This window comes from Anopheles merus, chromosome 3L (assembly GCF_017562075.2).
Source record: "Anopheles merus strain MAF chromosome 3L, AmerM5.1, whole genome shotgun sequence".
Lineage (NCBI taxonomy): Eukaryota > Metazoa > Arthropoda > Insecta > Diptera > Culicidae > Anopheles > Anopheles merus.
In genome coordinates, this window is record NC_054085.1 from 36168265 (window position 1) to 36190660 (window position 22396).

General features: G+C 44.6%; 1 protein-coding gene across 15 annotated transcripts in view; it reads left to right on the forward strand.

Annotated features, from left to right (window-relative positions):
• The window catches only part of LOC121598626 (guanylate cyclase 32E), a 37719-nt gene that overhangs the window by 8682 nt on the left and 6641 nt on the right, over positions 1 to 22396 (forward strand). For all 15 annotated transcript variants that reach the window (XM_041925729.1, XM_041925743.1, XM_041925730.1 and 12 more), the window contains exons 3-9: positions 13372 to 13902; positions 16526 to 16764; positions 16851 to 16973; positions 17313 to 17499; positions 18487 to 18737; positions 19826 to 19897; positions 22222 to 22367. In XM_041925729.1, the coding sequence (XP_041781663.1) occupies positions 13662 to 13902; positions 16526 to 16764; positions 16851 to 16973; positions 17313 to 17499; positions 18487 to 18737; positions 19826 to 19897; positions 22222 to 22367 (1259 nt within the window). In that variant the 5' untranslated portion in view covers positions 13372 to 13661. The remainder of the gene's footprint in view (positions 1 to 13371; positions 13903 to 16525; positions 16765 to 16850; positions 16974 to 17312; positions 17500 to 18486; positions 18738 to 19825; positions 19898 to 22221; positions 22368 to 22396) is intronic.

The window sequence follows — 22396 nt, forward strand, 5'->3', positions numbered from 1 at the left end:
ATGCGGAACGGTTGCTTGTGCTCTGTACACTAAGCGTATGTGTATTGACATCAATATGAGAATTTATCGATGGCAAATATTTCAGAAGTTATACCAGAAGTTAGAAGTAACCATAGATACTTGTATATACAATTTTCCATATTAAATTTCCCGAATCTTTAGTTTTATGGCATATGTTGCTATAATTCCTATTGAAATCAATAGAATACATGTCTTAAATAATCCACTCAAGTAATCCAATCCACTGATATTGAACTGTTGCTCGCCCGGTCGCAATAACAGTACATTTTAGTGTAGCAGCCGGCAGTAACATGATTCTTGTGCTTCGACGTATCTCGATTTGGGGCCAAACCATTCGCCCGGAACTTGAAGCCGGTAAACTAATACCGTACGTCATAAGCTTCCAATGGATTACCACTATGGATACCGCAGACCGCACTGATACACGGTCCCTGTGAACCATTCAAGCGGCACTCAAATGGTCATCATTGTGAACCCGGAAAAGCAGGGAAAGAGAGCAAGAGAGTGCCGAGCGGCCCCACAGTCGTCGAAAGCAGCATGGATTTTATGGCAAAGATGCGACCACTGATTGGAACACACTTAGCTGAATGGCAGGGGAGGTATGGCTGCGAAGGGAGAGTAAGCACAGGCAATATTACACACACTCACTCGCCCTCTTACGACCGGAAATGGGTCAGGGACCTCCCTCTTCAAAGCTAATAGCTCCACCGTGTGACGTAAGTGATCCCTCTCGCCAGCTAATAACTTGCTATTTGTTTATCACGTCGGCGAGGCTGCGATAGAATGAACAATGAATGGATGGTGGATGGATGGTGCGCGGCCGGCAAAGGGTGTCGTCGAATGATTTATGTTGCGCGGTTATCTTCGGGTAGGAATAATTAATTTCGGAGCTTTTCTTGAGCCTTCTCGGTCGAAAAGAAGTTAAAATGGCTTTAACCAGAGGGTAGGAAGAGAGGATTGTTGATTTGTTCTGAGTGTAAATTTAATTTGCTTTAACGTTTGTTTCGTCGGTCATTTAAAATAAGACAGGGGTTTGTTTTGGAACTTTCCAATCAGTATAGACTTGAACCCGGAACGGTTGAATTACTATGCGGAAGGCTTATCTGCTGAACTATTCTAACGCTTCTCGATGGAGACGCATTTCGCAAACAAAAACCATTGTTTGTCCATTTTGTTCTTTATTGTGATATATCCCTAACGTGTCTTGAACTGCTTTTAGGAAAAGTACTACAGGTTTATCAACTGAACGTCACGTTTCATCGGGTACAAATGACGCAAACCGTCCCGAACAACGTGTCATTCTACCCACTCGGGTGTCTTTAATAGCATCGGCCACGGTCGTTACCGATTCTTTACGGTGGCAATTTAAATCGGAGCAAAAATCACGACCACCTGTGGCGTCTGAGCCGGCTCTCGATCGATCGTTCGACTCCCCTTTTTCGTGCCATCCGCCGTCGAATGCATTTATCCGGTACCCAATTATCTTTCCTGCGCGCGGTGAAGGTGAGAGTAATGGACCTGGCACAACAAAAAGCCACCACCGAAAAGGGGAGTTAACGGGCAATATTATCGGGCCATCCTGTAGAATCGGCTTTAGTGTCCGATTTGCAACCACTCCAAACATGGCGCAGGTAATCGGAGGGGGCTTCCTTTCGCGGTCCGAGTGCACTTCGTCTCTTACAATCAGTTGGTGCGTGTGGGAGGTACAAAACAAAACGATGATTGGTAATTCAAACCAACCAAAAGGACACAGTTTATGGGAAATATTATCTTTGCTTCACAATGCCAGAATCATATCACAATCGTATCGAGTTCCAGCTTTGGCGGACAAATTTATAGCATCACTCCATTTTTGGAGCTCTCAAATGCATTGATGCCGTTTACGTTTGTTGTGTAGGCCGAAGTATTGTACTTTCTCTGGACGTCGTTTTTGTTGGTTGGTCGTTTGTTCAATGCACACCAATACTAAAGCTTCGACCAAACAGAAACGGCCCGGTGAGGGAAGTAGCGTGAGCGAAGTCTGCAGCCTACAGAAAACTTGTTGCATTTAATTTGGCGTTGCACAAAGGTGCAGACAGCCGATGGATGCATATTTTGCTGTCACCATGTGCGCCGATTGCACCTCCCACTTTTAACCCTTGAGTGGCTTATTCTTATTTTCAATTAATTTATTACCAATTGTACATTTATGAAAGAGCTTAGTTTCCTTTGCTAACATTTGAAAGATTGTGGAACAATTATCAAAAAACTATCATACTCTGTAATTTGTTTGCTTGATGCAGCTGACGGTCTGTTTCTGGCAAGGGTTAGTGCAGTCTGTTGGGGCACGATACTTACTGTCTGCATTAAAACCATGCATATAAAGTGAGCATTTCATTGAAAAGGAAAGTGCACGTTAGCTCTCCGGCACAAACACATACAAGCATTACCATGGTGCAGCATATGAGGCGTGTGCAATGATGGAAACAATAGTAAAAATAAATAATTTATGTTGAGTCTTTTTATATGCACTTTAGTGCGTTGGGTTCGGTGTTGATGATGATGATGATTGGGATGGGATGGGATGGGTGGTGTAGAGTTTCCTGCCATCAAAAATGTTATGCTCCGGACTTCTTGTCCTCTTTTTGTTGCAATATTGTAGGGCATAGAGCAGAATATTTCAAGTTGAGGCAACATTAAAGCTTAAAACTATTTTACAATTGCTTCAAAGCAAAGTGCAGTGCCTGATCCGACGGGTGACCGAAACCATTACCACAAAAGAAATGTGTACTTAAAAGGATTCAATTATGTAAAGGCGCACCACTACCCTGCAGCAGCGGGAAACAATTTCTGTCAGATTAATTTTGTATTCTCCGGCATTTCTGCATTCGGCATTCGTGGGCCCTTCGCACATCAGTCTGATGAATGAGGCATTGTTCTGCACTCGTAGTAAAGCCTTTCTGCTCGTGCTTGTACGGTCGCTATAGAAACGGAAGAGCGTGAACAGAAGCATACGATGTGTGTGTGTGTGTGTCAGTGTGTATGTATGACTGGCAAAGGAATGCTAGCAAATGCAACAGATTCAAACAGCGAGGAATCTAACGAGCGTGCCTGGCTTGAATTTAAATTCCATGGTTACAGTTTTTGCGCGATGAATGAAATGTAATCAGAACCCGGGTGGTGGAAAGTGGTTTTGGTGGTGGTTGTGCGTTCTTCATGTTGGAGAAAATTCCGGAACAGATTTTGTGACTGCTTCGGAGAACAATGCAGTTCACATTCTAGCAGCATGGAATAATGAATATTTCACTTTCAATCCACAAAAAAAAAACAATTCTAATAAAATACAAAATTCAATCTGCCCTGATTTACGTTTGTCGTATGAAAAGGGGATGAATATACGCAGTGCTTACAGCAAAATACGCACTTCATAAAACATCTTATTTGGGTGGAATAAACAACACCGAAGCCTTACTGCCAATGCGCAAAACAAAAACGTTTGCCAGCCGGATGAGTTATGCCGGGGAGGTTCGTAATTGTAGTGCAGCTCACAGCTGGTAGTAATTGATTTTCGCTGTACGGGAAACGGTACTAGGGACGTAACATTCACGCCAGGATTCGACCCGACACAGTGGGCAATCGCTGTTGGTTATACTGCTTAAACATAACGCAACCGAGTGTGCCACAATGGAACACGCGGTCCTTGTGGTATGTCTTTGTGTGCCCTGTATTACTGCCGTTAATGGATATGCCGCTTGAATTGGCTTCGTGTTGGGCAGCACTTTTCTTAGCGTGAGATTTGAGCTGACCTACTAAAGAAGGGTTTTATAGCAAAGAACTACGACCAGTGGTTTTCGAGGGGGATGTAGGATTCTTGTAAGACAAAACAATTGTAACTTTGAAGAATAATTTGGAAGGAAAAGTCCATACACAGTAGCATAAGTTGGAGTTCATGCAAGCAAGGTCTGGAACGCAAGTCCTGGACAGTAATAGATTGTTTATGCTACATGGAACTCTGTTTCCGAAAAATCCAGGAATAAATGATCGACAGCTATCTAAAGGCAGACGGATCACCAAACTTCACATTTCAATGAAACAGATTTATTTCACACGGAGAGAAATCAATATAAAGCAAGAAATAGAGAAGAAGTTTCCACACCATCGTATGAACCACCAAGTCAAGTCACAATGCTCTAGGCACATAACGACATCTTTGATTGACAATAAGCTAAACATTGGGCAATGAAATGTGCCAAATTCCTGAAGAAGAAGCGAACGAGGAAAGCATTTTTCATTCCTCAGCTTCTGTTTTGTTGAGGGGAAGCATGCTATTTATTCCACGAGCGAGCGAGACCGACTGTACTGCTGTCGAATCTTTGCTCCCGGGCATTCCCTAATCTGATAATAAAAGTAGGTCAGGAGAGCATCGCGTAAAAGAAACATACACACATACAAAAGAACTCAATATTACCAACATTAACTCTGATCCTGTGTACGCAACGTGGGAGCACAGCATTTTTTCATCGAATCCGTACGAGAGTGTTCGTCTGGTTTGAACCTTAATTTAGATTGATTTATGTTCATAGAATTAGCTTGTAGGATGACCGATTCTGACGTTACCATACGGACGGAAGGGGAACAACGCCCCTTGTGAAGGAAGAGCTCCTGCTGAGTTCTTGCGCCACATGTTTTCCCCCGCGTTTTGTTTGGGCTGATTTTAATCGCAATCATGTCAGCGCACTGCCACAATTAGCGAATCATCATGTCGGACGGTCGGTCGGTGAAAGGAATGTTGCACATTTATTATCATCGCGTGCCGCGTGCGCCTCGCCGGGCGCGGCAACCTGCAACAAAGGCCGAGATGTGCGGAGGGAAATGTCAGGGGCATTGTTTGTGTGTGTGTCGTGTCGTGTAGAGAATGACGATTGATGGACGGGCACGGGCATGACAGATCGATTTGGTGGCCACTTTGTGGGTGCGATATTCGGAGGCAATCAAGATTAAAGACGCTGATGTTGATGTGTGTCACCCGTGTGTGTGCTCAGTTAAACATGATAAATGGTGATGGTTACACAAATGTGAAGATGATGGAAGTATCGATGGGAAGGCTGCCTTTTAAAGCTACATCAAGGGTTTACGTACATATTTTGGCATACATAAATAATGCATTGTTAGTCGATACAATCAAACTTGGGCTTCGTTGGATCCTTCCAACTATCTCAGAAAATGCAATAAAAGCTTAAATTAACCTATTGATAGTTGTCTTTTGTTAAAGCAGTAATGTCATCATAAATTAGTATCGATAAAACATAAAATGACACAAAAAAGGAACGCTCCACTCAACAAATAGTCAATGATTTATGACATCTACAACTATCGATAACTCGTGCTTAAAATAAACATCGGAAGCCTTTTCCTAAATGCCCAGCCCTAATCGTCCGTTCAGGAGGACGTGCTCACGATCGTACGGAAAGGGTCACAAATCGGTCCCGGCTTGTGGAATCGATAAATTCCACAACTAACTTCCATTTTTCCCGGAAAGTATTTCACGTTGAGCCCGGTCAGTTCCATTCCCTTGCTTTGTGGTTTCGTGTAAGGCAAAGGGGGGGGTAAAGGGTTTTATTATAAACACATAACCTGCTCCAATGCTGGCCCTGTGGAGGTCGATGGACGAGGTTGGAATATACGATACTGCGATGTGAAAACTTTTCACACTTTTCTCCGCTGCAGCATATGTGAGCTGTATGGCAAATTGAGAATGTTTCGGTGCGCTCCTTCGCTATGCTGGATGCACAAAAATGCACCGACACGAAGGCATTGGGCTGCAGCAATGTGCGCTGTTGTTTATTTACATGCGCTCTGAGTTTCGTGCTCAGTAATACATTTCGATGCAGTCTAGCTTCGATTAAAGTTGGGGTTTTGTGGGCTGTTTCAACTGCTTTAAAAAGCATTCTATCATCATTTGGTAATCTCAGACCAACCTAACCATTAATGGGACCAACACTGGAATGACATAAAAATCGGCTATTTACAACCTGCTTTACCCAACCAACCCGTAAGCCAAAAGGCACCAGGAAAGTGTGTCCCCGTTTTCTACTGATCCTTTGCTGGCTTGAGGTTTGTAGATTGCTTCAAGCAAATATTGATTTTAGGGTGGATTTAATGTAGTGGCGCTTTCGCTTTCTTATCCTTATGCTCTATTCATTGGTGCCTACGCGCTAACCCTCCTCCGTAACGAAGCCATCCAGAAACTGGTGTGACTGTTCCTTCCCCACGATCAAGGGGAAAGAGGTGGTCTTTTCATCGTTAACGGCCATTGCCTTGCCGGAATCATAAACTACAAAATTGAATTCGAATACTTTGGCAACAAATTGTGCGGCAAGAGCTTCCCGACGAACGCGTCGCGTCGTCCTCGTTGTTCGTTTGTTTGGCAGGGACAATCGAAATCTCACCCGTTTCGCATAAGCCGATAAACCCGGGGTCGTAAAATAGGTTTCCTCTTTATCTTTACCATACGGCGGCGGGAACTGGTGTGTTGTGTAGTGTTTATAGTGTGAGCGGAATGTGTGTGTATATTCCGCACGTTTCGATATTTATAACGAGCTTTTGGGTGGTTTTAACGGGTGTGAGATACAAAACAGGTCGTGTGAATTCCGTCAACTGTTGCGCGAACGTTGATCATATGTGTGTTGGATGCTGCTGCTCTCACGATGTCTTTGTTAGGTGGTAAATTAAATTAGAATTTGAAAAGTCTTATGGATGAATATCGTCATGATTTGGTAGTTTTATCACTTTTATACTATTAGATGATTTCATCAAGTCACAAAGGACGTTTTAGACAAATGAAAAGACTAATTCTTCCAAATAATAGTCTAAGACCTTTCTTTTCAGTGTGATAAAAGGCTTGTTATAGGAACATGCTTTTGTCTACATTTCTTGAAAATATTAGTTTTTGATAATAAAACAGGACGAAATGTTGACCGTCTAAATTCCCCAGATATTCTTTCAATCTTTTGGTTTACGCATGCAGGTCGAAATCTACCCCAAATGCAGAGGTTGCTTCTGCTAGTTAGAACGACCCACATTCACCACATCAAACAAACCTAAAGCTCTAATCAAACAAATCGCGGAAGTGTGTCCTACAAAACTGTGTCAGACGTGTGCGCTCTCGACAGTTACATTCATGCCCGCACCCTTCAGTTCAAACTCACTGGCAGTGAGGCACCGAGGCAGCGAGCGATGGATCCTCGCGCAATTTTAAAAAGCGCCTTATCATTTATGGGTCAACGCCAGTGTCGGGTCGTTGATAGTTCCACTTCTTCCACTGCGAGGTTGGGTCGTATGTACATCTTGCTACTTGGCCGCAAGTTCCGCGAGTGCTAGCAGCGGGGTACACCATTAGCTTAAGACAAAACATCCACCAAGGGGGGAGTCCACGAGGACCATGCACACCTTCATGTGTCAATCAAGCGGCCGGTTCAATCACGCAATTAGCAAAGGGTCTGGTCTGGTGGTGCTGGTGGATAAGAGCTGAAGCTTCGCGTTTACTTGAGTGATAAAAAAACACAACTATACCAGCCAGCCAGCCAGGGGGTACTTAATAGAAAATTAATTCTAACGACACACGGAATACAGGTGGTGGGGCTGGTGTTTCGGTGCTTGGTGCGATTTGTAGGTTAAGTTTATGAGCCGTTGATATGAGTTGCTTTGGCGTTCTAGTAGTGGCTCCGTTTTCTTCTTCACAACCGCCACCACCACCAGCAGCACACCAGAGTGCCTGATGACGTGCAGAAGGTCATTGGGGCTGATAGGAGGAGTCAACGAGTCCGGTAGCTTAGAGACGGTGATTTCTTCGTCAAGTGGGTCTGATTGACTTTTCTAAAAATACATCCAAAAGTACGAAAAAGTAAACCCCAAAGCGCGGTCCAAATCTGGGTTAATTAGCTCGCTGTATTTGGGACCTCAATAAAGTGTGATTATGATTGAATTTCGTTCGCACACAGCAAAGCGGGGCACAACTTCACACAGCGACAAAATAAAGCAATTCTGGCAGCAAGGTAATAGCAGCTCCGCCAATGTATCCACGACTGTCTTGTAATCTGTTCCGTATTTCTTCTTCACATTCTTCCGTTCCGGGAAGAGTCTCACTCAACAACCTCAGCAGCAGAGCTTGAGCTTGGGTGGTAAGTGTTGTTATTTTTATTTCGATGATAAGTCTCCGTGTCTTGGCGCGGTGCGCTTGTTATCGGTCTTATCGTATCGACAGTTTGCCTAGGCGCTTACCACCACCAGGGTTTCGGCCAGACCTCTCTCGGGTATCCAGCTGGGCGAAATTGAGACTGGGTGCGTTGAAGGCGACCGAGAGCACACGCAAGCGATCAAAGTGGAGCAGTAGTGATAGAGCAGTGTTTGTGATGTTTATTTGCAGGACGGGGTGGGAGTGTGTGTGCGTTTTTTTTTTCTTTTGCGTCGTTCGCCCTTCTTCTAGTACACTGCTGAAGTACGTCGACAGTTGGAGTTTGGTCGTAAAGTTTTCAGCTGGGCCATTCAACAGCTCACCCAGCAGTGAGTAATATTCATGCAGCCAATCCCTAGCAGGAACGCAGCGGGACAGAAACGCCAACTCAATTTCATCGGAAACTGTATGAATGAAACATTCCTGTGAAATGTGATTTGAAGGATGCCACATCTGAAGGATGTTGACAATTCTGAAGGGTGTGAGAGGGAGGCAATGTGGGGACAATATAGATATCGATACGTCGCAATTTGTCTTCCCGGGCCAGACTCTCCCGGGAGTGTAAATATGAGCGATATCGATCGTTACTGAAATGATGCGACGAGTGGTTTTTATGTTTTTGCAACGATAAAAGTTTGTTTTATTGGCCTACAATGTTCGATTGTGGCCATTGCGTCGTGGTTAAATTAATATTGAACATTTTGTAGCTGGTCCCAAAAAGTTGTATTTCTGGGACAATTGTTTTTTAAAGCTCTGTAATATTGAAAGCAAAACTTCATAAAAATAATTCACGAAGCATTTGTGACCAGGCGTAAACAGTCTGCAAGAGGGATTTTTTGATTTTGAACATCTGCTTGTGGACGTTTTTTGGAGTATCTGTGAGATATATTCTAACCTCCTCCAGGATTGGATTGATTGGGTATTGGGGTTGGGATGGATCTGTTATGGATACTAAGGGTACTAAAATCAGAATTCTTAATGTGAGAACGACGTTAATGACTTTGTTTTCTTGGAATGCATGGTTGAATATGCAATTGAGCTCAAAATTCGCATTAATACGATATAGCGACGGCTAAGTTGTCGGAGGTCAGATCATTAGAATTGTGATCTAGTGGACTTCAGACATCGCTATCTTCCACGAGAATGACTTAGTAGTTGTACTAAAATATTTATTTTCCCTCAACTTATCTCATTGTGCACGATTAATGTTTTGACAGTTGCTATACCAATCGACAACAGCAATCTCATTGTAAATATGTCACTCACTTTCTATTTGATTTCATCCGAGCATACCAATCTGTCAGATCTAATCAACAGGTGGTAGGTAGATAACAGCACAAACCTGCATACACATTCACCCTCCTCCTCCTCCGTAAGTTGATTTGCCTATTGGGAAGCTCGCTTTGTGATGGGGTCCAATTTTTCACGCATCACCCAAGTACGGTCCCGCAGCAATCGGGGTGAGTTTGTCATCGCGCGCCACTACACGCTGGGCGTAGCACAGTAGCAATGACACCCAAACGGGCGACACACTAGACCACCCGTCCCAACCGTTTGTGCATCGTAATAAACCGACCGTGTCGGTGGTGCGGCCTGTATCTTTTTTTCTGTCTCCTCTTTACCGTACCGGACCGGTGGCAAGAGGACATGGAAACATAGTTGCATGCGGGTACACACATGTTTAACACTTCGCGCAATAAAAATTTAAACGAGTGGCAATAAAAACGCGCACGTCTGTATGCATCACACCATTGCATTTGCTACTGCTGTTGCTGTTATTGGCTGCACAACTATCGTGTGACTGATGCGCTTTTTTGTTTGTCTGGTAGGGTTTGTAGATTCACGTGCTCTCCCCCGTTTTTTATAGCCCGCCCCCCTGTACTGTTCACTTTATTCTCTCGTGTGCTTTAATTGCCGGGTCGCGTGTAGAAATCGTAACAATTCTTTCCAAACTGTCAAAAAGCCGGACGTCTGACGTTTATTGCTAGCGGCCGCCAGCTGTCAGCATACGTTTGTGGGGTGGTGGAACTGTTTGTTGGCCATCTCATTGCAACGATCTGCCCCGGGGTGGAAACTCAGGGGGAAGGAAGGCTACCTTACCGTACCGGCACTGGTTTGGCTGGCGAAAAATGAAAGTGGTGAACGGTTCTGCCCATTTTCCACCTGTACTACCGTAGCGATCGGTGCTGCAGTTTATGAAGAGTGGCACCCGTTGGGTTGACGTTGGAATAAATGGACTAAATTTACTGGCTTGCATTTCGAACAGGTTGAGGTTTGTAACAGTTGTAGCTGTGGCGAACAGCTAGAGTGTTAGTAATGTGTTAAGAACAAACGTCACTCCCACGCTTGGTCGGATGTCACTCAGGTGATCAAAACAAATGGCATTGGAGAATGGTATATGTCGATGGATGAGCTATAAAAAAACATCTGGAACTCTTCCACCTTTTGCGTGTGTTGTATTTTAAAGCTGAAGTATGGGTGGGTTATTCTAAATGCAAAGACTTAAATATATACAAGGTAAAACTTCATGGTAACTTTTAGTTATTCTTTTCTGCGTATGTGAGTCATGGTGTAGTTTAAGCTCCCTTTTTCAAACACTACCATATACAATGTTAACTTTGGCATGACAGTTTCGCCGAACACAATAGAAGAGTCAACAACTACTCCACCTTTTAATGACCTATTTACCCGCTGACAATGGTCCCAATTTTCTAGCTCAATACCCAAACTGATCGTACTGTTAAGTAGGGTTTCTATGTCAATGCAAAGCGAACGAACGAACCCCCTTTTTTCGCAACTAATTACCAGCATGGCAAACCGCACCGCACCGGTTCTAAGTCAAATGAATGGTAATGAGACACGTGAAGGTTGGTGTGTTTGCCGTTCAGTACGTCAACGCGGTTAGTCCATTTCGTTCGTTTTCGGCAACCTTTGTGATAAGGGTTAAGCTAAAGTGACAGGACACATGTTGATTGTAAACTTCTTTTCAAGGCATTGGTTCTACAGTAAGGGATGGGTGGTTTGTCGACATATTTCAAGCAGTGATAGTACATTGTGTTGGTGCCGTTTGGTTAGCTTGGAAGGAGGAGTTAGTTTCTCCAAAGCAAAGGCATTTCAATTTGGACGGAAAATGAGGGTCTAACTCGGGCTTTTAGCAGGAATTTCACAGCTGACCTCCAGCACAGCATGACTCTCTTATTGACACATTGACAAAAGCCCGCTATCCGCATCCGCATTTTGCCGGGTTAACAATCGTAAGGCTCCATCCCAGACAATCAGGTTCGATCCTCAGGCAATCGTCTCTGCATCGATAGCTCGCTGTCGAATGGATCCAGACTCCTCCCCCGCGTGGGTATATCCATGCCGTCCAGACGAGATTAAATGTAAATTTGTTTCCATTGGGGGACAAATCGCCGAAATGCAAATTACATCTCCACTTCAGCAGAGTCGCACATTGCGTGCAACTGCGTGGAATAATGGGGGAGGAAACGAAGGTTAAACGAACACCGCCAGAACAGCAGAATGTCTGGTCGGTGGAATTGCGGTGCAAGTTGTCAAATAGAGGAATGCTTTTCCCCAAAACCTCTAGTCTTGTTTTAGACACAAACATACGCATACTGCTCCCAGCCCCGGTTGTGTGTGTGTTTCAGTTTGTGAACCGGGAATTGACCAATTGTCGAGCGAAATGTTGCTCATATGTGTCGAAAGTTTTATCGCCACGGTTTTGTTGTTTTGACCGGGCCCAGCGTGTGCGCAGCATAGGGAGCAAAAACTTTTCGATATTGTCAACTTTCAATTTAGCGCTATTTAGGGGTCGGATTTGGGACTTGGGAGCTGATGGTGGGTGGTTTTACAAACAATTTCCGATGTGAAAATGGAATGAAAACCCTTCGCTCCTCGGGGGTTTTCATCCGCGGTGGAAATCGGGTAATCGTGGATGCGCTATTCATATAGCACCGACACAACTGTTTGGTTGGTTTTTCCTTTCTCTGTTCTCCGCGTAGGGAAGCTATCTCGGTTGTATGGGGTGGTATCGTTGTGCAAGCTCTGAGTTAGTTTTATTTTCAATCGCGTGGGTTTAGTTTCCCCCAGCGCCAAGAACAAACTAAAGCGAAAGGAATATTGCAGACACTGTTTCATGACAAAGTTTGCTCCACTGGGGGAGAAACACAAGCAATGCTAGCAAAGTAAAGTGTCGTTTTGGAGACACACACGATAGTGAGACTGCGATAAATGTATGGAAGTTTTAAATGCTGTAAAACGTCGACAGACTGCTGTGTAAATGTTTTACGAAAAATAACACCGAAAACAATTTTTGATTTTGCCATTCATTTTGTTCCTAGAATAAACGGAGCTTTTTGGCTTACTGGTTGATCTATACCAAAATAGACTTCTTGGGATTGGGATGACCCGATAGAATAAACCTACGATAGAATAAACCTACTGGTTAGTACGATACTGGTTGCTGATCGATTCTCATCTGGACCGCTTAGTCGTGGTATTGGTTTTCTCATTATAACGAGAAACGTTGCTGACATTAGTTAAACCACTATTGGGTAATATCAGAGTTAATAATGTATCTTTTCACTTCACTCGTCATCCATTTGTGCGTTACTAGTAAATTAATTCAATTAACTGGCACTCAATATTAGTACGCTTCGATAAAAATAAACATACCCAATTCAATTACACACACCCTCTTGCCTTGCCTTGCGTGCCACAATTAAAACTCCCAATGATGTGCACCAAACCTTTCCCCGCGTGTGTGGATAAAACCAATTTTATTAACCTAAGTACGGGTGAGAATTTGCTAACGGTCGAGCTAATTTGTTTGCTCCAGTTTTCCGCAACGTAATCAAGTTTACTGGCACATAAACGCGCATACACATATGTAATTAGAGCTGCGCAATCAACTGTGCAACACCGACCGAAAACTAAATTTCATATCCTTCCGACCACACGGGTGTGGTGTGGTGACGGTGCTCATTTCCGGTGGAATAAAATAGTCGACAAATTAATTAAACTATTCAACGCACCATGAGGGAGGTTTGATTAAACCACCGCTCCTGATAGTCGCTGTCCTCATGCCTGTCACTTCCTGTTGCTAATTTTCCCCTTCCTTCTTTGTCTCATTGCAGTTGGTGCCTATTAAAAGCAGAAGTTTAGTGAGAGCTTTCCAACCCCTTTGTAGAGCTTTCGTATCGCCCCCAGCCGTATGCCGGAAGCACGCTCGCCCTCTCGCCATAGCGGCTGCAAGTGATGCGCCAGGAAGATGGTGGTATGCGTGGCCGGCAGTAAGATGCTCGCTGACCGCTGCTGGCTCGTGGACGGCATACCGTTGACCGTGAGCGCGTACCGACGAGCGTCGTACGAGCGTGTGAAACAGCCCGACTTCTCGCCCCGGTGTTCCGCTGCGTAACGTAACGTTATGAAGTCCTGTGGACGCGATCCGACCGAACGTACCAAAGCGTTGCAAGCAAACAGTGCAAACAGTTCCGGTGGGCGGGTGGGCACGTCGCTGCTCGGTGGAGTGCAGTGCAGTGCGTTCGTGGTGATAGTGGGGCTCCTGCTCGGCGGGCTGGTGGCGCTGACCGGGGCGGATGTGTTTACCGTCGGCTATCTGACCGGATCACAGCGGCGGCCGGGCGATCGCGTTTACGCACGACCGGGTAAGTTTAATTTAATGCATAAAAAAAGCTTATTCTTGTTCTGTTAAGACATAAAACCCCCCGAAAAAAGACTGTTAAAGAACGAAATTTACATCGCATTAGTGTGAGGCTTTTTCCTTACCGACCAACAAAGGACCGAGAAAGACACACCATTTCTACCACATAATGATAAACCCCCGACAAGCATGCGGCAGAAGCGGAAAAATAATTAAGCACCATTTTCCGCCCAAGCTAGCTACTTTGCGAAAGCGGCATGACGGGACGTCGTTTCACTAATCCGTCTCGCAAAGCACCCACTGCTCGTGGTACGTCCACGATCGTGACACCGGACCAAAGCGTACTGGAAACCTGCCAGCCATGTAGTGGAAAATGTTAGCGAAAATCGTTTCGAATGGCATGCTGGGAAAGTGGTACACGTCGCTGGTTTTCGTTTTCGGCGAAGCAGTGCCTGTCGAGTGTCGTATTTGGAACGGGTGTAATTTTAAGCTTAATAGCTCACAGATGTTGCCATGTTATGCTTTCGGTTCGTTTTGGTTCCTATTCTTTGTTCAAGGTGAGAAGTGAATGGTAAATGTTTCACGCAAGGAAAATAGTCTGAACAAAAGTGACGCTAATACGAATGTAGATTCCGCTTGGAAATTACTACTGAGTTAGAGTGCCACCGTGAGCAAATATAATGCTGATGAAACCACAAACAAAATCTTATTTAATCATATTTCAAGATCCCAATCAGTGAAGACATCGCTCATCGCTCTTTCATAATCCTCTCAACCATCAGTTACTACTCCAAACCAGAACCGGAGATACTCTTCCTTCGTTCGCGTCCGTCCAGCAGGACGCAACACTCAAAATGGCTTGCCTTTGTCGCATGTTTAGAGCGGCCAAATTTGTCATTCCACCCAAAGAGCTGTCATTTATCTTTTTTTCGCTCCCCCCCTGCACAGTGGGAAAGCTAACGCCATCGCTCATCGACTGGTTTGTGCTGCGGGCTATACACCTGCCGGTTTTGATGATAGCAGGTCCTGACCTTGCCGGCGCCATGCTCGAGAACGTTTGCACGACTCCGTGTGACCGGTGGAAGGATATTTGTTGTCCTTGAATTTCGACGCCTTGAGAAGGACCTTGAATTATGTGTGTACATAAATATTAATGCGATGCGATTGTACGGGAATATGCAGTGGTTTTTGGTGTGTTGGTTGGAGAAGTGTAGGAGAAAGCTGAAAGTAAAAGTGTTGTGACAATGTCCTCGAGAGCAGACAAAAGGTGTGAGACACCAAGAAGCGAAGGCTGCATTAATTGTAACAAAATGTGTTGAAAAATGAAAGTGCGTGCTTTCCTACTTTCCTAGGGTTGAAACGATTGATAAGAACTTCGACTGAACTGGGGATGGGAAACTGCATGACACCGATGTCGCGCCTGCAGTGTTATTTATGTTTCCTGGAGTGATGTTATCACTACTTGGAACGCATTTACATTAATTTGGGCACACGGTTTTAATTTATTTCCCGCCCTTCGTGCAACATTTGTGCAGCGTTCCGTTGCAAGTTAAAATGTGTCTGGAGTTATTTAATTTATTGCAAATTTATGTAAACAAAGCTGATTTGTTGGTGTGTGCGGATCGTTTAAATACGATGTAGCAATTGTTGGAACAGAAAAATAGGTCAGGAAGAAAATACTTGGAAAGGTGTTACGGTGTAAAGTCTTACGCAGAAAGTTGAAGCCTTGAAGGTTGTGGGGGCTGTGGTAGGAGAAATCACAGTGATAGTAAAAGCTTCTAGTGCTTGAGTTTCTTACGGGTTACTTTGTGCAGGCTTTCAGTTGTGCAGGAAACGGTTCCATCCGGCAAATGCCTGCTCCAGGGGATTTTGTCTGTTTCGCTTATGGGAAAGAAAACGGGAATGGATTGCGTTGTAATGGTGTGCTTCCCTGTGGATTATTTCTTTCCGGCGGGTTGTGCATCCTTCGGACAATAAAAAGAGCTGCGATAGTAGAGGAAATACTGTCGAATTCCATTGCATTTTGTTAAGGTTGTATCGAAGCATTCGTTCAATTGCTGAAACTTCAATACGAACGTTTTAACATAACAATATAAAAGCATTCAAAGCAAACAAATAGAGAAAATCCATTAGAAATTACTGAATGTTCAAGTTGTTGAAGCTTTTACTCACATAGAGAACCACGAACGATATTATTAAACATTCACAACACCTCACACCGGGCGCAGTACAACGAATCCATTAGTCAAACGTGTTGTTTATTGTGTTGCTTGTTGTTTGTCCAGCACAACACTTTGTCTCTACTGCTGTGTTGTGGATGCTCGACGACTACTTCCGCTACTATTTCACTCTGGAAGCGGAACTCTCCCCTCCAACAACTGGACTGTACTCCACTTCACCACAGGAACTTTCCTCCTCCCGCAGAAAAAGATAGACAATTAAATATGCACTAATGCTTCTTCTCCGCACACAGAAGCGTCCATACGATACCGAAACGCCGCAGCTGCTACCGACAAAACAAAAGCAACAACATACAACTCCACTTGCAGCAACTCCACAGCAGTAAATACGCTCTCATGCTTCTCCATTTTCCGCTTTTCCTTTCTCCGGCGCCGGTGGTGGTATAGGATTACAAATTTCCGGTGCCATAACCCTAGCGATGGCCGAGGTGAACGACCGGTACTTCAGCCAGCACGGGCACGAGCTGCGGTTCGAGGTGGCCGAAACGTACGGCGAGGAGGTGACCAGCATCCGGAAGACGGCCGACCTGTGGACGCGGGACGTGATCGCTTACCTCGGGCCGCAGGAAACGTGCGTGCACGAGGGTCGCATGGCGGCCGCCTTCAATTTGCCGATGATTTCCTACGTGAGTTGTGGAACGTTCTCTGGTGTTTAGGATTGTGTGTTTTTGAGTATAGCATAAAGTAACTGTCTTTTCTTTCTTGATTTCAGTTCTGTACACACAACGAGACGTCCAACAAGAAGCATTTTCCAACGTTCGCTCGAACCCGTCCGCCGGATCTGCAAATCTCCAAATCGGTCGTCTCGCTGCTGCTGGCCTACAACTGGACCCAGGTAGGTGTGCACGGACTCGTTTGTCCTTCGGTTTGTGTGTGTGTGTGTGTGTGTGTTTAGTTGCGTGTTTGTGTGTACGCTTCAGTTGCCTCCAAATGTCTGGTTTGTGTTGTGTGCTCTAGCTGCTTAAAAAGACAGCAGTGAACATCCCACGAAAAGAGCACACAAAACCATCTTTCCCAATCAACAACAACCACAACAGGCAAAAATTTCGCCCGCTATCCCACTCCTCCTCCTCCTCCTTCTCCTCCTTCCCCATTTTGTACTTTGATATGTGTCTTTGCTGACAGAAAATTCGATCGAAAAAATGGAAAAATAGTTTTCCTCGGCTTCTTTAAGGTTAGTTTTTTGTATCGTGCTTCAGACAACGGTGAGCTCGACGCGGTGGCCGAAACGCTCAAGACGACGCTCCGGACGGCCAGCATCCGGATCCGGTCGGTCGGCACCTGGACCGACATCTACCATCACGGGTACTCGAGCAATCCGTTCGAGCGGCTAGTGGAGGATACGTACGAGGACACGAGAAGTAAGTTGGAGGGAGGGTTGAGTGGTATTGCTTTCCATTCGGGTAGGATTTCGACTTCAGCTTACTTTCCACGAAGGATGCCATAAAATCATTTTGAGTATTTTTTTCTAATTAATTTCACAAGCTCGATAGATATGACCTGCTTTAAATGACTCTAGTAGGCCAATAAGTATAGTACACAGCGCCCTCTGTCAGAAAATGGTTGTACTATACATTAACTTGCGACGAGTTATTCGAGCACTTTACCCAATTATTGATGTTAATATGATTAGTTGGTTGTAGATAGTACCCTTTTTGGCAAGAATTAGAGATATATAATCATTTTAATAAGAATAAAAGAAGGGCAAACGATGTCTATTACTATTATCATTGAAATAAAAGGAGGATAATACCCTCTAAATAAGAAGTAATGATTAATTAGACACCTAATAATCTATCCTTCTATTCATCACACGATTCAAAAACTGTCAAATACGCGTCAAGTTATCTTCTACTTGCTCTACTGTTGTAACTCTCAATTTTCCTCCCCTGTCCTCATCATCGATCGACACGAATCCCACAAATGGTCTACTGTAACTCTCGACCCATCATAATCGATTTATCAGCGCTCTTCGCAAAAGTTGTGCACACAGCCGTCGATAGCAGCAGCGATCGCTTAACTTTCAATTAATAGCACCCCGTTTACCGAGCTGTCGCGGTTTTTTGATAAATTATTTCCAATTTGCACCAGCACCAGTGCGACCCTGCGCCTCAGGAGTTTATCCCACTTCCGTAACCGCAGCAGTAGCAGGATATCGCACGCTTTTGTCGGGTTTTCACGCGCTCTTTATTTATTCATCCTTCAATATCCCATCACCCATCGAGTCCATTTGCACTGCTCCCTTTTCTTCACCCCCCCTCCCTCCTCCGCTCTCCAGTAACACTTTAACAGAACATTAATCAATTTATTGACGTTTTTTCCTCGCTTTTCCACGCACGCTTCCCCAGTTTATCTGGTGCTCGGGTACCACTACGAGCATATCGGGCTGCTGGTGAGCCTGCGGAGGCGCGGCCTGCTCGACCGCGGCGACTACTTCGTGGTCGGCGTCGACATCGACCAGTACGATGCGGCCCTGCCGACCAAGTACATGCACGGGCTGCTGCAGACGACGCCGGATCCGGACGCGGTCGAAGCGTTCCGCCACTATCTGGGCATCGTGCCGTCGGCACCGGTGCGGTTCGAGGAGTTTGCGGTTAAGGTGAGTTGGTCGGCCCGCGATCGGTCTCGCTTATCGCGCCGGCAGCGTGCTGCTGTGCGACGGGCATGATGAATGCCGGGAAATTTGTTTGCTTCTGTTTCTGCTTCTTTTTTTTTTGCACGCGTAATCGTGAACTGCAAATAAAGGAACTACGATGGAGTGGTACGATTCGGTGCGATGATCTGACTTGCCAACAAGTTGGTTTTTGGCAGCGTGGTTGCAGCTGACTTTTCCTTTATCAATCAAACGTTTCGATACCTGCGTGAGAAAGGTATGACAAGGCAAAAACAGTTTCCGTTTTCGATTGGAACTTGTTGCTGGTGTATTGTATTTGCCGTTTCTTTGATTGATTTGATTGAACTATCAAAGCAGCGCCATCTATCGTGAAATTCGGAAAATACTTCAACTTAGTGGAATTTTATTGGAACATTCTGTTGTGGAAAAACGATAAAAGCCAAACATTGTTAATGAAGTGGCAGTGTAACTCATACTCATGAAAACGATTTTATGAGCGTGGAATGGGTAACAAAACACCCGCTCCGCAAATTCAGTCCTTCATTAATAATAACTTCCTTTAAGAATAGCAGCAGCAGCGGTAGAATGCAGCTGAGAACCTTTTACGACAAAAAGGAAAAGTTAATCACACACAAACCCGTCTGCTTCATTTTTGAGCAAAACGGACGGAACGCAAATAAATTCAGCAAAAATTCAAACGACCGTTCGGCGATGAAAGCCTCGCTGCGCTGGTATTACACTAATAAATCTTTCTCACGAGCGCGTGCTTCTCGCCTCTAAATAAATACACAGAGAGCCGTCTGCTGCACTGCACTGCACGCCCCGGGGCAACGGATGCATCCCGTAGCCCAGGATCGTGCGAAAGAGTAGAAAAACACATGCACTTTGCGCGCGTTGCATCGAGACAAGACGCGAACAAGCGAACGTTAATTTATTATGATAACAAATCGGTGCGCCAAATGGGGCGGAACACACGGTGCTTCCGCCAGTCGGGCCAGCCGTCTGCTCGTGTTTTAACGCTGTTTTTCTTCTCTCTTTTTACTTTCCGGACGGCGTTGTTCGCTGCAACACAGGTTAACAAATATTTGGAGCTGCCACCGTTCAACTATCGGAACGCGCTGATCTTCTTCGGGGGCGTCAAGCAGGTAAATATTTATAACGTCGTACACGTCGTTACACAGCGGATTACAATTTGCAGCAGCAGTGGGGCGGTATTCTGTTGATACTGTACCGTTTTTGATGAGAATGATGTATGGTTGGGGATTCCGTTGTAAAACAATGTATGGTTTCATATGCTTTATTTTTGACTTTTCGTTTTGACGTTTTGGGGAAGCAGATGAGCCGAAGATTGAATGAATTTTACAACCCAAATCACATTTTTGCAGTGATTTTACTACACACGTTTATACAGAGCTTTCCGCTCACATGCACTTGCCAGGCACTCCGTTCAGTAATGGAGCATAATCATCTACACACACAAGTATATATTTCCAACCCAATCACCTTGGTGTGCTAGCAAATCATTTTGCGTTCGAAGCATACAGGCAACCAGGCTCAACGGTTATTGGATGCCTTTCGAACACGCTCCGATGGTCGATGGTTATTCATACGGAAATTGAATTAATATGCTTTTTCCTTGAACACCACCTTCCGGGCGGTCCCGAAGGAAAGGTCCTTGATTACCACGGTCCTGCTTGTCGTTGCATCGGGCACTCGGGTACGAAGATAAGGACACCGGTAATCGCTCGACTCTAAGGAGCGCAATGATTGCTATCAGGTTACGGTTTCGCTATTGAAGAAAATGGGGCTTCTGGGCGGATCAGACGTTGGACTGTGCGGCACAAAAGGAATTGAAGTACCAAGGAGAGCACTTCTTCGCTTTGCTAGTACAAGCTAAACTGTGTAATGCAACGGTGGGATCAAGCCTTTCAATACGCTTTATGCAATGGAGCCAAAGAAAGGCTTAACTATGTAACCTTAACATAAGTATAGAGGTTTTTTTTGTAATGTTTTCAATTTCATTTCAGATTTCTCTTTTTATTTCTTTATAACATTGGATATCTGTCTATATCATTATTATTTTTAAACATTCTCTATAGACTTTTGCTGTCTTATCAAGTGTTTTTGTTTCCCTTTTTTCTTCCATCTTTCCTTACCATCTTCGTTTGTTTCATCCCTTGTTAATGTATTAAAATTTGGTGTGTTTTAAACCATATTTTACGTAATATATTGGTTTTTTCTTTTTTGTGACACTTAGTTAGCATTTTTCAACCTTAAATTAACAAATGGATCTTGACTTTCAAGTTCATTTTGACCCTTTTACTGAACAGCTCGAAAGCTTTGCTTATTGTCGATCGATTCAATACAATGAATGCACTTCTCTTTTGTCCAGCTCATACAATCGGGTATGACCATTTTGTTTTCGTTTCGTCAACAGTCATTTCGAGCGAACAATACAGTTTATTTGACTAATCTCTTTGCACACTGTCCCTTGCAATTGAGCACCGAAGCAGTGGCACGAACAAAGAAACTGCACATCCCTGCTTCAACATCAACGCAAAGCTCTTCCGTTTGGATACACCAAAATCACTTCACTTAGTGGCTTAGTTTGCACTTTCGTAGCGTTACCTCCACCCAGTCACCGTGTCCGTGCAGCACGCAGTGCGTTCCGGATATTCTCAAGTGCCGTTTGTTGCAGTCATACCCGCAGCACTTACTTGTGAATGAAAAGCATCGATAATCGATTACCGCTTGGTGCTTCCTTCCCACAAGTTCCCAAACCGTTTATTCTATTCGAAGTTTGATAGTTCCGCTTTGTGCATTGTTAGCGAGCCGGCAGCAGCTGTGTTCGTTCGATTTGAGTTTGGGTGTGATTTCATTTGATCCCCGGCTATCGTGGAAACGTAGATTGATAGAATCCTTTGCATTCGCTCGCTAACAAAGCAACTTAAAACTGGATGACTTTAGAGCTTCGTGCAGCAGCGAAATGGGTTCCAAGTGATGTGTGGGGGAAAGATTCAATTTGCAGCCAATTCGGTAGCATGATTCGGCATCAGCAGCAGCAGCTGTTGCTAGAGTGGGGATGGACAGTGGTTTCGGATAGCTTTGATTGCTGGTGGCGACTGACTGGGTGGAGAAATGGAGACCATTTTTGGAGACGAAGATCCATTAGCAGTCCATTTGAGTGTTGAAGGGGTTTCGTTTGGGATTCTTTTAAGCAAGAATCGCTTTGGCGAGGGGACTCGTGCGTCTAGACTTGGTTCGTTTTAAATTCAGTATACAAAATTTGAAGCATGTTCTTTATGGTGGCGCAAATCATAACGTTAAAGTGTTTAAAGGATGAAAGCAAAAAGGAAAAAAAAATGCAAATAATTTATTCACACTGTCAACTGTCCACTTTAACATGAAAAAAGCTCTTCAATATATCCTCTCTCATTTTCTTTTTTTTTTCTTCATTTTTGTGCCCTAGATAAGGGCGGAAGCTGCCTATCTGTACGATGCGGTTCATCTGTATGCAAATGCACTGATGCAGGTGCTGGTGTCGGGCGGCAGTCCGAAAAACGGTTCCGCCATCATCGAAGCGATCAAGGGACGGGCGTACATCAGTGCGATGGGGTAAGGCGGTGGCCACAAAGCCGAAAGGT